Below are 16,561 nucleotides of genomic sequence, written 5' to 3'. Positions count from 1 at the left end.
TAACAACTACCGTCTATATTCGGGTTTAACCCGACACCACCCGATGGTGCTGTCAGTCTCTCCCACTTCCCGTAGCTATAGTGACATTTTTTTGTGTTACAACATGTATACAAACGTAAAATGTAACAAATAAGTTGAATGTAAGTTGAAGAACAATTTTCGTAACGAGCATGTACCCTCCCGAGGGTGCCGTTCGTACGTAATACGCCACGGTGTAAGTTAAAATAATAAGCGATTCCGGCGGTCCTCACGGCCATGTTCCGAAGCTCCACTCATTCGTACACAACTGACATGGCGGGCCTTAAACAGTGCGAATTTATCCCTTGCAATAATTTAATCAACAATTTTTCTTTTACAAAATCGCTTTATTTAACGCTATAATTCGATTTACCATTAAATTTTTAATGAAATCGCGAAATTTTGTATTGTTCATCTTTTCGTTTAGTGGATTATGTGTATGTGTGTGTGGTTAAGTTAAAATGGCATTTAACTTTTTGGTATGTAAAATTGAGCTTTTTTCGGATTTTACGGCAAATATTACACCTAAATTTAAGTTATTATTCATATTTGGTTACATTAAGTTTTGTCTTAAAAATAACCCTACATAAATTCCAACCTCACTTTTCAATTATCTATTCAATTGTAGCATTTTCACGATATATCTTAATTAATTATTCTAACACGAAAAATTGTGGTTAATCACTTTTTTGAATCTAATTTTGATCGTTTTAGTCGTTTTGGTTCACCTTTTTCGTTACGTTATACAGGTGTTCCAAAATTTATGACTTTATATTTTATTAACAACAAAGTCGAATTTATTAATTGATTTAAGGTGTTTTATAAAGAATTTTGATAGATTTTAATACTCTGTAGATATAGACAGTAATAAATAATTTCCGAGTGGATATTAAATTTATGTATAAAGGTGTTCCTAAATCCCTATACCTCGTAGTTATCTTTTATACTCTATTTTTTAATTCGGAGGAATGTTTTCAAATTAAAGCGCCAAAAAAAGGATTGCTATTGGTCAGTTTTAAGCAAAAACTACACTAAGAAAATTCGAGGTGTTGCTATTTACCACTGCCACTAGAATTAACACTAGACTGAGAACTAGAAACATTCGGATTTAGCCGCACGTCTCTCAAAACGGCTAAAACCCGAATGATTCTAGTTCTAGGTCTTGTGTTAGTTCTAGTGATAGTGTAAAACTAGAATTAACACTAGAGGAGACATCTAGCACTGGAGACACGCCAGAATTAGCCAGATCAAGATACTGACCAAGGCAGATACAAGCTAGAAGCTTAAAAAGGATAAATCTAATCAAAATCGAAAAGGTGAAGCTATAAACAAAGCAGAACTTTAATAAATCAAAAAGAAGAGGAAAAGGAAACGTTTAATATACAAAATACAAACAGTTCTTGTGTGTTTTTTTCATTCAGCTAAGAATCCATTATGTCAAATTTCCTGGAATAAGTTAAAGACAAAGGAACCCAAATTAATTTATAAGGAAGGACGCTGGAGACATGCCAGAATTAGCCAGATTAAGATACTTACCAAGGCAGATACAAGCTAAAAACTTAAAAAAAGAATAAATCTAATCAAAGTCGAAAAGGTGAAGCTATAAACAAAGCAGAACTTTAATGAATCAAAAAGAAGAGGAAAAGGAAACGTTTAATATACAAAATACAAACATGTGTTTTCATTTATACAATTTTTATTCTTAATAAAATAATAATTTAAAATTTCTCAATAATTTGACGTTTATTAAAAGTGAGGTTATGTTTAAAATTAAATTTTTTGAGGTTATAATATGATATTTTGATTAAATAATTTTCTATTTCTTTTTAAAGTTAATATTCCATTTAAATGATGGATGAATTGACATCCGGTGTCGATCCAGACGATCTGATGGAACTGGACGACGCGGAAGGTTCCGATTTAGAAGAAGATGACGAGGACGTCATCGAAGATGCGTTACCGTCGCCTCTTCAATTGCCATCGTCGGGGCCCGCATCGACCGCTACATCAGCCGCGTCTTCGCCGCCTACAAACGACGACAATCCGCCGGTATTCAATTTTAGCGGGAAACCTTTAAATATTAAAAGAGGTCGAGGACGACCAAGAAGGGAAGGTGGAAAACCTGCACCAAAGAAGCAGAATTTAACGAATAGGAAGAAATGGAAGCCTCAACTTGGTTATTTAAGGGGTAAAAAGTAATTTCTTTTTTGGTGAGTTTGTTTTAATGGTTTAATTTTAGTTACACCATCACCAGGTGAAGAAACATCAACTTATGATCCTGAAACGGGATCGTTAATTTTAAGTGATCGGGAGAGACCTTGTCCTATAATAGAAGAACTTCCTTATGCACCGGAACAATGGTAAATTCATCAATATATTTTTATTTTTTTGTTTTAATCATTCAATTTTAGGCCTGGAAAAGTTTGTGCATTCTGTAATTTAGGCGAACGTAGCCAATTGGGACAAGGTGAATTGTTACGGTTAATTTGTTCGGAAGGATTTACCCCTCAAAGAATAATACTCGACACCCAAGATTCCGCCCAAGTCGTCGAACAAATTCCCGAACGTGAATTAGGTGATAAAAGTCCGCGAGGTGGTCCGGTTACATGTCGACGACAAAAAAGTTTTAATAAATGCCGACATCCTTCCATGACCAGTGAATATGTTGACGAACTTACTATCATTGGTTATGTTGAACAACCAGATGTTACAACACTATTTGAAACGACCGGGCATTTTTATGTTCACCGTAGTTGTGCTCTTTGGTCCAATGGCGTTAGTAGAGCAGGTAAATAATATTCATTTTGATGTAAATTTTACATACAGGTGTCCATTACATACAGGGTGTCTCAGCGAGACCGTTCATTAGACGTTTCTGGGGTTCTGAACCCTGAAACAAAATTAAAATTTGAGAACTCAGATTTAAATATTACCAATTGCGTTCTCTTCGACTAAAATATTCTCAAATTTCTAACACTTCCGGTTATACCGGAAGTCGCCACCTACTTTATTTTTTTAAATGAACACCCTGTATATTTTTACATATTTGGATTTGTCTGTTTCCAAGGTTTAGGAATAACTTTACTTTTTGCAATTTGATTCGGCCGTTCTCGAGTTATTCGAATTTTTCTAGAAAAATCAGCATCAAACAACGTAAATCAGACATTGACGTTTGTCAATAAGTCATTAAACATTTGTTTTCCATGGCACACTAGGTTAAATATCGATATGATGTATGTGCATTTTCCAAAAAACCCTAATTATTTCCCAAACTATTATTGTTAGGTATAGGACATATGGGATATAAAAGATGTAAAATGAGACGCTGAAGACGACTAAGTAATAAAATATGGGGGTTGCCATTTAGAAAAATGAAGTTCTGGTACTTCCAAATTTCGAAAAGTTAATGTACCATAGTAAAGTAACCAAACGATGTAGATGTAGACATCATGTTACTTAATCATGTTCTGAATCCTAAATTGATATCCCAAAAATCGATTTTTTGAGCAAATGTCTGCTAAATATACAGGATGTATCTAAATTGATACGAAAGATTTTAAGGGGTGATTTTTCAACGAAAATTATGGGAGGTCTCATATAACTTTTTGGTTAAAACCACTTCTCCTCCAAGTTATAGCCCTCTAACATTAAGGGAAAAAAAATGTTTAATAAATAATCTTTATTAATCTTTAATAAATCCACTATGGAGGAATTTGGAAGGATGAAATTTGGCAGATAACTATTACTAATAAAACCCAACCCAACTCACCCCTATAATACTTTGCATCAGAACTTTTTAATGCGTCCACATTTTTTTTATTTAGAAACTTAATTTAAATAGAAGCATTCAATACGCAACTTTTTTGTCTCTTAACATTTTCTTCTAAAATCGTTAGTTTGTCCATAAAAAATACTTAAACTTATTTGACATAAATTCAGAGATTGGTATAGTAGAAACCACGAGAGCTGGCAGTGACAGATCGCTTAAAAATGGTATGAATCTTTGATTATATATAATATGGATTGAGCTAACTGAATATATCTACTAACAAAAATGTTGCTCAAGGTGAATAGATGCAGATGGAAAGCGATAATGTGAAAGTGTAACAAAGATAGATATATTATATGTCAGTACGCTTCTATATCTATCTCACTTCTATCAGTACACCCATTATATGGCAGTACGCTTCTATGTCTATCTCGGTTCGATCACCTTGCGCAAGCTATCTCTCTCGTTGGCTCAATCCATATTATATATAATCAAAGGTATGAATCAAGATATGGACGTATGACTTAGATTATTTCACCACATACATTTAAATTTAGGTTATGTTAGTAATGGAGGTTATTTGTCAAACATTGTCAATGATATTATTTAATGATTTTCCTTACAAAGAAAACATTTTCGACTTGTGAAAACACTAACAGATTCATGACAACGCTCACATGACGTTTCGATTTGAGGTTATAATTATAGAGTTACATCCCTTAGAAGAACAGACGTACTTTTTCGACGTGGCCATTTGAATTGTACAGCAGACATATTAAACTAATGCTATCTCTTTCTAACACACATTACTCTCTAGCGGTTTGTGAACTACGTATGGCATTTGTAAGAGCGAAAAACGATGATTTACTGCCAGCTCTCGTGGCGTCTACTATAATTACTTGTTTGAAAATATCAAGTAGGCAGGTGTCATAATATTTAATTGGTTATTTCTTTCCATCTCAATTTTAAACGAAAAGAAACACATGGCGTGTAGTGGTGCAAACAAAGCTTTTTGTATAAATTAACAAGGTAACAAAGAGAAGAAGAAATAAATAATAATTAGAATCAATGATAAACAAGATATGTTTTTTAAAAATATGTTTAATGACGTGGCTGACTCCTGAAGATGATTGAATGTAGCAATCGAAACCGGTAGAGCCGAAAATTAAAAAACCATCCATCTATAAATACACATAGTTTTATTTCAATTATATTAGGTGTCATAATGACAAATATTTTCATTGTTGTGATATTGTTGTATTTTCGCAAACTAAAACAATTATTGCTTAAGTAATAACGCAATGGCAAACTACACAAATGCCGAAATGGCAGACATGCATTTTGTGTATGGTCGTGCTAATGGAAATGGGTTAGAAGCCTTCGCCTTTACGCTGAATTATATCCAGAACGTACACTACCTAATCAACGTCTTCGAGAAGATGGACATTTTTCAAGAAGAATTGTCGATTGCGGACGTTCACAAGAAGTACGTAATGTAGCACTAGAGGAAGAAGTTCTTAATTTAATTGAGAACTCTCCCGGAACCAGTACAAGAAAAATTGCTCAACAATTAAACGTAAGCCGTTCCAGCGTGTTTAGGATTTTAAAGAACATTTTGTATCCTTATCATCTGCAACGTGTTCAAGCGCTCTTACCGCGAGATTTTCTACCTCGATCAATTTTTTGCCAATGGATTCTTCAAATAGTTACACAAACCCCACAGTTTTTATGTCGTATTTTGTTTACTGATGAGGCGAATTTTTCAAAAGAATCCATCAAAAATTTTCATAATAATCACATATGGGCTGAAGAAAATCCACATAAAATTGTTGAATCCAATTTTCAACACCAATTTTTATTAAATGTGTGGCTTGGTGTCATTGACAATTATTTTATTGGACCATATTTTCTTCCAATGAGATTAAATGAAGACGCATACTGTAGTTTCCTCGAAGAGGAGTTGCCCCTGCTTTTTGATGATGTTTCGATAGAAATCAGACGACAATTATGGTACATGCATGACGCGCATTTTGGTATTAACGCTCGTCGCTACTTACAATTACACGAAGTTTATACAAATCGTTGGATAGGCCACCATGGTTTATTACCCTGGTTTATTCAACTCCTGTTGAAAATATCTGAAAATACCTGTGTTCAATATAAATTAACAATTTTGGGGGAAACTGTTCTTAATATTTAAAAATTTGTCATTATTACATCAACCTCATAATTTTTACATAAATAATAACCATACTGTGAATTTGTGTCAAATAGGTCTGAGTACTATTTTATTTTTTTATGGACAACCTAACAATTTTAGGGGAAAATGTTAAGAGACAAAAAAGTCGCATATTAAATCCCTCCATTTCAATTAAATAAGTTATAAAAATCGTCAAAAAGTGTCACCTTATTAGTAATAGTTATTTTAAAAATTTCATCCTTCCAAATTCCTCCATAGCGAATTTATTAAAGAAAAACAATTTTTCCCCCCTAATTTTAGAGGGCTGTAACTTGGAGGAGAAGTGGTTTTGACCAAAAAGTTATATGAAAGACCCCCTTAATTTTCCCTGAAAAATCACCTTTAAAATCTTTCGCATCAATTTAGACACACTCTGTATATAGAATTATGGTACTTCCAAATTCCGAAAAGTTAACGTGCCATAGTAAAACAGCTCGGCTGCAAAACATACTTCATCATGTTGCTTAATCATGTTTTGAATCATAAATTGATATCCCAAAAATCGAGTGTTTTCTGATTTTTTGAACAAAACATGTCTGCTAGAGCAGAACTTTTTAGAAAAAATCGAATAACTCGAGAAGGGCCGAATCAAACTGGAAAAAGTAAAGTTATTCATAAACCTTGAAAATAGAGAAATACAAATATGTAAAAATATATAGGGTGTTCCATTTAAAAAAATAATGTAGTTGGCGATTTCCGGTATAACCGGAAGTGCTAAAAATCTGAAAATATTTTAGTCTAACAATAAGAGAGCGCAATTGATTATACTAAATATAAATTTTTGAACCCCATAAACGTCTAATGAACGGTCTTGCTGAGACAGCTGTACAGGGTGTATCTGAATGACTGCAACAAACTTTAAGGGGTGATTTTTTAGTGAATTTTAAGGGTACTTTGATATATGAACCATGGGCGACTTCGGCTCCCCTAAGGAGCTACACCCCTCCAAAAATAGCGGAAAATTTTGGTTTAATTTCTTTTTCTCAAAAACCATAAACGCTAGGAAAATGAAATTTGGGGAATATGTTTAACTCATAATAGGGCACGTTTTGACCCTATTTGTACTTTCAATCTACCCTTCTAAACTACTAAACGTAACAACCCGCATTCATTTTATGCCTAGATTTTTTTTATGAAGATTATAAATACATTGGAAAAATTTCAGTTAGATAGATAAAAATATTCTAAAACTTTTTTGTCTCTCTGATATTCTTCTAAAAATTAATAATTTCTGAGAAAAAAAATAATTAAGCGAACACTAACTGTTAAGCTGTAGGGTTGTTAATCGAAAGTTGGAATGAATTTTTAATGAAAAAATCTAAGTAGGCTTTGCAATCTTTGTCAGAAATATTTTTGACGTTTAAATATCAGTGGTTTTCATACTTTATTATTGTTTTATTTAAAATTTTGAAACGTAAATGCGATAGAACTTTATTCAAAAATTAATTTGAAAAACAATAATAATAGTAAGAAAAACTGACATTTAAACGTCAAAAATATTTCTGACAAAGATTGCAAAGCCTACTAAGATTTTTTCATTCAAAATTCATTACAACTTTTGACCGACAACCCCGTTGTTTACGGGCAGTGTTTGCTTAAATATTTTTTTTCTCAAAAATTAATCGTTTTTGGAAAAATTTTAGAGAGACAAAAAAGTTTTAGGATACTTTCATCTATCTATGTAAAATTTTTCTAATGTATTTATCATCTGCATAAAAAAATTTTCGCAAAAATGCAAAGGGGTTGGTTACGTTTAGTAGTTTAGAAGGGTAGGTTGAAAATACAAATAGGGTCAAAACATGCTCTATTATGAGTTAAACATATTCCCCAAATTTCATTTTCCTAGCGTTTATGGTTTTTGAAAAAAAAAAAAATTAAACCAAAATTTTCCGCCATTTTTGAAGGGGTGTAGCTCTTCAGGGGAGCCGAAGTCGCCCATGGTTCATATATCAAAGTACCCTTAAAATTCACTAAAGAATCACCCCTTGAAGTTTGTTGCAGTCATTCAGATACACCCTGTATATCGATATTTAACCTAGTGTGCCATGGAAAACAATCTTTCTCAATGAGTTCTTGTCAAAGTCTCACTTGTTTATGTCACTTGATGCATGTGAGCTAATAATTATCTGTTAGGTCCCTTAATATTAGTGTTAAAAAGAGTTAAAATCGATAACAATAACCAAAATAATATTTACACAAATCAAGGAATTCTTAATTTATTTTTTATACATGAAAAGCGTGACAAAGTTCGTAGTATGATTCCTAGATCTTCTTTGGCAGCTCGAATTGAGGCATTGGGACTTGGCTCGAAATAACCTCGTGTATTATCTACTACATTTTTTGTTCAGTGTAACACGTGATTAATTCTTGCAAAATGCAAAAAATTTGCTTCTATTCTTCTAAATTTACCTTTTGTCATCGGAGGTAAATATGGATAGTTTTCATTAAACAATCTGTAAGTTCTACTAAGAACTTTGTCGCACTTTCCGTGCATAAAAACAATTAAGGATTTCTTCATTTGTATAAACATTAAGCTAAGTTTCCACATGCAGGGATTACTGGCGCCGGTTCATTTGCATGTGGAAATAGCAGAAAACCACTGGCGCCAATAAATTAGTGCCTGTAATCATAGCGCCAATAAAGTTGACGCTACTTCTACTTTTTGACGTCAGTAACAGAATAAAGAGTACATCTAACTTGTCATTTACATTCCCATTTTCATGAGCGAGGTATCAAATGAAAAGGTTTAATGAATACTATGATTCATGCTAGAAAAAAATCTCTATCTAATAACGTGAAGAAAAACATACCGAGCAATTTGAAAATCAAAAGTTGATAATCGCTTGAAATTGAAGATAGCGTTGGAAAAAGTTTATTTGTAGCATGAATCATAGTATTCATCAAACCAAGGACAGTAGAATCTAACAGGACTGCTACATCCATTGTATCTTTGTAGGCCTGTACGGGTTGGTTGCCTGCACTCTAGATATTTATTTAGACTTTTGAAGTTCATATGAATACGTCTACGATGTAACCTCTAAAAATACACAGCAAACGCATAGAACATCATAACAGCTGATTAGGCATGGCATATGGTGTGACGTAGAGTGCTTGCGCGTTGTCACAACAATAGATGTAGCAGTCCTGTTAGATTCTAGCGTCCTTGCAAAAAACCATTTCATTTGATACCTCGCTCATAAAAAAAAGAAAGTAAATGACAGAGTTACAGCTTGTGGCGTTCTTGTTTGACAACCTGTATATACAGGTGTCTTTTCTCTGCTAAAATTACACCCAAAATGGATGTATTGTACATCAATGGATTCAGAAAAGGAATTTGTATTCAATGACGTGAAGCAAAATATGTGGAGTAATTTAAAAAATAAAAACGATTATTAGTTTTTATTTTTTAAATTGAAGCTTAAAATTGAAGATGGAAAAAATTTATTTGTAGTATTCATCAAACCATTTCATTTGATACCTCGCTTATGAAAATCCGAATGTAAATGTTACAGTTGGGGCGTTTTTTATCTGACACCCTGTATATTGTGTTACAAGGATGTAGAAGAATCTTCAGAAGCCAAATTTCAAAATATTTTTCATAATATTTCAAATATTTTGGCCAGAACCCCATAAATGGTCTCGCTGAGACACCTGTATACAGGGTGATTCATAAGTAATGGGCCAAATTGTAAATGTACGTTCAGGAGGCCAAAATAATAATATTTTCATTAACAATAATGGGTCTTAGTCTGCTCCTTACTGAGATACAGGATGTTAAAGCGAAAAAAATAAAATAGATTTTTGTTAATAGATCAGCTACTTTTCTACATAATGACTCATAGTTGACTTATAGTTTTTGTAAGGGTAAACAATAATGTGTGAGAGGATTTGAGTTAACTCGTAGATGTCGCCACATGCGCCATATGAATTAGATGAAATCAGCTACAAATTTTTTATCGCTCATTATTTTACAACATACTTGTTTAATTTGGATAGCCCCATCATTTCTGTAGAAAAAAGCTATACTTCTTTGATCTTGAAAATATTAACGATTTTCGAGATATTTGAATTTTACTAATTCACTACACTACATTTCACGGTGGTCGACGTAGCATTAATCTGTTAAGACACAAGCATGGCATGGAATGTTGACATTTACCTAACCGTAATTGATAATTGATAACAATATTAAACTGAAACCATAAAAAAATTACGTAATAAAACAATTTATTGTACGCCAGTTAATAAAACGAAATACAACATTAGAACAGACTTGAACTAAGACCACTTACGACAACTGTTATCAAAACCTACATGTTAATGTTGTGCGAAGTTAAATTAAATTTAAGCTTAATTATGAGCTACTGCAAAAGGTTTTCAACATGACCACCACCAGCATTTATACACGCATTTAACCGTTTGGTTAAGGATTGTCTGACTTTAAAAAATGTAGCAGGATTATTTCGTATTGAATTGGCTGCATCTTGAATTCTATTCCATAACTCGTCTCGTGTATTTATAGTAGGTTCAGCATAGACCATTGATTTCATGTAACCCCACACATGGTGGCCACTGAAATTCACTACCACGTCCAATCCAACGGTGAGGGAATGTTTCATTCAGATGTTCGCGCACAGCACGTGAAAAATGTGGAGGAGCACCGTCTTGCATGAACCACATATTTATTCTTAGTTGTAATGGAAGATCTCCCAAGAGGTCGACTAAGTCATTATTTAAAAAAATTAAATATGACTCTCCATTTAAATTAGGAGGTAATTCAACTGCACTACACATTTATTTTAAACTCGTGCTGGAAATGTCTATCTTTTTTTAAACGAGGGTTTTCGGTTTCCCAGGCATGACTATTTCGCCAATTAAAAACTCCGCGTCTGGTAAAGGTTGCTTCATCCGTGAAAAGAATGTTATTTAGGAATGTTGGATTATTATTCAATTTTCCTTTTAGCCACTGATAAAATTGAACTCTGATTCGATAATCTGTTGGAAGTAAATTTTGCACAGGTATAAAATGATAGGGATATAAATTTTCCTTGTGTAAAATTCTAGTCACGGATGGTTGGCTTATTCCAGTTGCTGCAGACAATCAACGAGTGCTTATTTCAGAATTTTGCGCAATTCTTACTAAAATTTCATCTTCTTGCTGCGGAGTGATAATCTTAGGACGTCCTGTATGATATTTTGGACGAAATGAACCTGTTTCACCCAATCGATTATAAATATTTTGAAATATCTTCCGGTTTGGCTGCCTTCTGTAAGGGTACATTTCACGATATTTTCTGGATGCTGCTTGCCCAGAAAAACGTTCTTGTGCGTAAACGCATAACATGTCTCTCATTTCTTCGTTTGAAAAGTGATTATGTCTCGGCATTTTGATTTATGTTAGGATAAGAATGAATCAGTTTACTTAACAATAAAATGTTTTAAACTATTCATTAAACGTAAAAGCTCATTGACGTTTCATAATTCATATGGCGCATGTGGCGACATCTACGAGTTAACTCAAATCCTCTCACACATTATTGTTTACCCTTACAAAAACTATAAGTCAACTATGAGTCATTATGTAGAAAAGTAGCTGATCTATTAACAAAAATCTATTTTATTTTTTTCGCTTTAACATCCTGTATCTCAGTAAGGAGCAGACTAAGACCCATTATTGTTAATGAAAATATTATTATTTTGGCCTCCTGAACGTACATTTACAATTTGGCCCATTACTTATGAATCACCCTGTATAATAAGCTTATAACATGAATTCCTACAATTATTTATTTTGAGGTTAGATATGGATATTAATAAATATTTTTTTACAGAAAATACCGCTTTGGTTAATGTTGATCAAGCGGTACTACTCAGTGCTTCCAAAAAGTGTTCACACTGTACCCATTTTGGGGCGAGCGTTTCGTGCAAAAAAGATGGTTGTATTAAATTATATCATTTTCCTTGTACGACCGCTTCCCAAGCGTTTCAAGATTTATCTTCATTGCTTGTATTCTGTATAAATCATATTACGCAAGTTTCTTTATTTTGTGAAGGTAAATTTAAAGTTTTATTAATCTCTGTAAAATGTTTTTTTATTTAATTTTTTTTCAGCTTCTGTGTGTTACACATGCAAAATGCTTGGCGATGTAGCAAATTTAATGTATTGTTCAATGTGTGGCGAACATTACCATGGTACCTGTGTGGGTCTATCCCAAGTACCCGGTGAGATAAAACGTTTGTTTCTTATTTTATTTTTCTTATATTATTTTAAAATTTTTTAACCAAACTCGTCAATTTCATATTAAGTTAACATATTTTAAATGAAAATTTTAGGTGTTCGAGCCGGTTGGCAATGTCGTAAATGCAAGGTTTGCCAAGTGTGTAGAATGGTGGGTGATGAGAGTAAATTAATGGCCTGCGAAACATGCGATAAGGTGTATCACGCAATGTGCCAAAGGCCGGTTGTTACTTCCATACCAAAATATGGATGGAAATGTCGCGTAAGATTCCTAATAATAATACATATTATTAGGAACCTTTAATAAATTTAATTTTTTAATAGTGTTGTCGTGTTTGCGGTGATTGCGGTTCACGAACTCCCGGGGCCGGCCTTTCTTCTCGATGGCACGCCCATTACACCGTTTGCGATTCGTGTTATCAACAAAGAAATAAAGGGTGTTCGTGTCCGTTATGTGGAAGAGCTTATAGGGCTCATGCTCATAGAGAAATGGTGCAATGTGTTTTTTGCAGGAAGTAAGTAATCAATTGAAATGGTCGTTTCAAAAATTACACTTAAGTCACTAAAACGCAATTTTACAGGGGAGACAAAAAATTAGATAATTTAAATAAAATGGATAAATCGCTAAACTATTTTAAATTGATGTGACAAAAAGAGAATAGTTTCTTTGCCAACCATGTTTTTGAAACAAATTTTGGTAATCCTGACTTACTTTCTTACCAATTAGGTGCAACAAATGAAACAAAGTCAATAGAATATAAGAAAACTTTTATTAATGATCTACAATAATCTTCTCCCCTCTTCTACAATATCTGTTGTTGGCCATGGCAAGATTTCTTGATAAAATGGCTTATACTCGTCAAGAATGCTAGACTGAACTTGTCGAATATTTTCTATTTTCTTTGGGTTTGTGTTCCACACTCATTTGGAAACGCCTTTTTTGTTGGTGGTAATGCAATGACGTAATTCCATTTATTTCTTAATAAACTAAACGTGTGATAGATTAAACCATCAATAAACTGATGTGGTACAACTATTCCTCTTTTATTTTGATTATATTTTAAGGACATGAATGTGTTCTTCCCAAACGGTTCATTGAACAAGCAGTTTCTGTTATAATGAAGGGACCACCACCTACTGAAATTATAAATCTATGTCTGAATGATGAATACCTTAAAATTTGGGCAAGTATTAGATATGTAGATATGTAGTAGATCATATTTTTTTATTTTCCTTTTTGTGACACCAAAGTGCAGGTCGTTTGGTAAAAAAGAGTGGCCTGAAACTGGAAAGTAATGCTTAATTTTACAAAAATGTTGGTTATCTGTTAATGCCATTAAAAATCTTATGACAGTATAGTTTTTTTTTTGTCCGGTGCAGTTATCAGAGAACAAACATAATTCCTGTATATTTCCTTCAAGTTTTGCATAAAATCCAAAGTAAGTGCTGAAACGTCATCTCGAGTTTCACATACTTTTCGTATTTCTGATATCTTGTTGTGGAACTTCTTAGCTCTCATATAACTCTTCATATGTAATACAAATATTAACTTGCAGTCTACCAAAAATTGGTATTTTACGTTTAGGTTTGGACATTTGGACTTAAATAGCAAAAACATTGTTTTTATATCTAATCTTGCATCAAGATATTGAATATTTTGCCCAGAATAATGCGTTTGCTTTTTTGGAAAAGACAAAATGTGGTCGTGGATTTTTTTAGCACCTTCGAAGGCGTATTTGCCTTTGGATGCTTACTACGCATATCACGTGGTGTAAGGGACTGTGATTGTAAGATACTTAAGTGTCTCACCCGTCCTTGACTTATACCATAAATGGAAACAAATGCCTTTTTGCATACAACTTGAAACTGAGTCTTCCTTTCGATGAAGTTCTTTCATTTTAGCAAATTCTATAACATTTCTCTTATAAGTACCAGGATTTTTTTGTCTCTTCTTTCATTGCTCAGGATTATCACTCAGCCATGTTAATCTCATATTTGTGAATATATACAGGGTGATTTATAACATACGGAGGAGACTAAATGGGTAGGTACTTGAGGTCAAACTGAAGAGATTTTCTTAATAATGTTTTGTTAAAATCTTAATAGTTACATAGATATCGCATGTGATTTTTTTAAATAAGTTAGCGTCATCTTTTGAGAACCGCTGATATTCACTAAAGAACAATTAAAATACTTGTCAACGCCATCCTCATTTTTGAAGGAGCTGTCAAAGTAGACAATTTAATTGTTTAGTTTTAATACGTAATTTATGAAAAGAAATAATAGATGTTAATTTATGAAACGGATAATAATAATGTTTTAAATGCAAAATTACAAAATCTCTAAAACAAGAAAATAACATAATAATAATCTCTTTATAACATATGTTCAAAGTGTTGTCCTTGCATTTCGACGCACAACTGCGCACGACGAATCCAATTTAACGATAATCGTGGAAATCGTGGATGTATGTCCTCTGTAGCGGCAGTGATGCGATGTCGTAGTTCGTCGATTGTATTAACCTCGGTGGCATATACTCTATCCTTCATGAATCCCCATAAAAAAAAGTCCAATGGGTTAAGATCGGGACTACGTGGTGGCCATGGAATAGGTCCACCTCGACCAATCCATTGTTGCCGAAAAGCATTATCGAGGAAATCTCGTACATTACGACTAAAATGTGCAGGACAACCGTCGTGCATAAACCACATCTCACGTCGCATAAGTAGCGGAATATCTTCCAGGAGTACTGGTAGATTTTCTTGTAAAAACTGTAAATAAGAAGTTCCATTAAGAGTTCCTGGTAATTCGAAAGGTCCTATTAACGTATTGTTCACAATTCCCGCCCATAGATTCACTCTGAATCGTTGTTGAAAAGAGCCTTGACGAATAACGTGTGGATTTTCGTCCGATCACACATGGGAATTGTGAACATTTAGAACACCATTTCTGGTAAAACAGCATTCATCCGTTACCAGTATACTGTCCGCAAAATCTGCTTCTCTGTTGGTACGATTTAGTAGCCACTCGCAAAATTGCAACCGCAAAGGATAGTCAGCGGGAGTCAGTCCTTGCACTTTTTGAAAATGATAGGGTGTAAACCGTTACTTTTCAACGTACGCCAAACAAAATTCTGGGATACCTCGAGTTGGTGAGAAATTTGACGAGTACTCGTGCTTCGATCCGCTTCCACAATTTCTAGAATTTACATTAACTCCATGTCTGTTTAGTCTACCGCCACCAAAACCTTTCTTAGGTTGCAAATTTCCTGTCTCTCTTCCCCGCTGGATTAACCGAAGAAAAGTGTTTTCAGAAGGGATCTGTCGATTTGGATATCGTTCTAAATACAGACGTCTTGCGTGTGCAGCGTTTTCTCCAGCAGCTCCATAAATAATAAGCATATCTACGTATTCTTCGTTACGGTACATTACCATTGTATTTTTTGATTAGTAAAAATTCAAATTTTGACGTTAAATGACATTGATTATTAAAATTAAATGACATGTCCGTTGCTAGGTAACCAAGTCAACTGGATTGACAGCAATAAAAACATGGTATCAGCGGTTCTCAAAAAACAAACACCAGTTTTTGAGTGATTTAACAAATTTTTAAATAGCCGTAACTGCCATATTACAAAGATTTTATTATTGGTGCTAATCAGGCATTGCTTAAGTAACCCCGAAATATTCGCAGTTTGAATTTAAACGTAGTGTAATACCGTATATCGTAAGAAATGCTCTAATAACTTTAATGCTCTATATCTTTGTGATTATTACGTTGTAGTCAAAACATTATTAAGAAAATATCTTCAGATTGGCCCCTAGTACTTGCTCTTTTAATATGCTTCGTATGTTATAAATCACCCTGTATGATCGACTCACAATCCCCCTCCATGCCTACTCGTATATAAAAACGTTTGGAGCAAGAACTACATAAGTCAAAGACTTATGATATTTTTGCAACGAACATTGTATCCTATGTTCTTGCGATATTTCTATTAATGATATTTCTGTTAGTTTAAATGGGATTTGTGCCTTCTAGTGTAGAGGCGTTTCGTGGTAAAAAGTGACTTATGTCGTTTTTGAAACGAACGATTCAATTCAAACGTTAATTTACATTTAAAACTCTCCCTTTATTAGGTTTGTTCATGGAACATGTGATCCAGAGGCTGATCTTACAACATATCATCAAAGAAAAGAAGCTCATCCCGAATACGATTATATTTGTCCAACTTGTAAAAACGTTACCCATCAAGGGCGTCCAATTCTTAGCAAAAGAAATAGTAAGATAATTTTAA

The 16,561-nt window shown here is 33.5% G+C and overlaps 1 protein-coding gene and 1 long non-coding RNA gene across 3 annotated transcripts in view; one reads left to right on the top strand and one right to left on the bottom strand.

Annotated features, from left to right (window-relative positions):
• Nucleotides 1-16,561, bottom strand: part of LOC139429220 (uncharacterized) — a 219,915-nt gene that overhangs the window by 77,847 nt on the left and 125,507 nt on the right. The window lies entirely within an intron of this gene.
• LOC111424057 (Lost PHDs of trr) overlaps nucleotides 41-16,561 on the top strand; it is a 44,242-nt gene continuing 27,721 nt past the window's right edge. The window contains exons 1-9 of one of the 2 annotated variants that reach the window (XM_071194720.1): nucleotides 41-140; nucleotides 1,851-2,206; nucleotides 2,258-2,378; nucleotides 2,430-2,806; nucleotides 11,858-12,079; nucleotides 12,138-12,260; nucleotides 12,360-12,526; nucleotides 12,589-12,779; nucleotides 16,404-16,546. In XM_071194720.1, coding sequence (XP_071050821.1) covers nucleotides 1,867-2,206; nucleotides 2,258-2,378; nucleotides 2,430-2,806; nucleotides 11,858-12,079; nucleotides 12,138-12,260; nucleotides 12,360-12,526; nucleotides 12,589-12,779; nucleotides 16,404-16,546 — 1,684 coding nt within the window. In that variant the 5' untranslated portion in view covers nucleotides 41-140; nucleotides 1,851-1,866. Of the gene's footprint in view, nucleotides 498-1,850; nucleotides 2,207-2,257; nucleotides 2,379-2,429; nucleotides 2,807-11,857; nucleotides 12,080-12,137; nucleotides 12,261-12,359; nucleotides 12,527-12,588; nucleotides 12,780-16,403; nucleotides 16,547-16,561 lie in introns of both variants that reach the window. The other variant, XM_071194721.1, reaches the window with a different exon arrangement.

This window comes from Onthophagus taurus, chromosome 3, assembly GCF_036711975.1.
Source record: "Onthophagus taurus isolate NC chromosome 3, IU_Otau_3.0, whole genome shotgun sequence".
NCBI classification, from domain to species: domain Eukaryota; kingdom Metazoa; phylum Arthropoda; class Insecta; order Coleoptera; family Scarabaeidae; genus Onthophagus; species Onthophagus taurus.
This window is presented reverse-complemented; position numbering and strand designations above follow the sequence as displayed.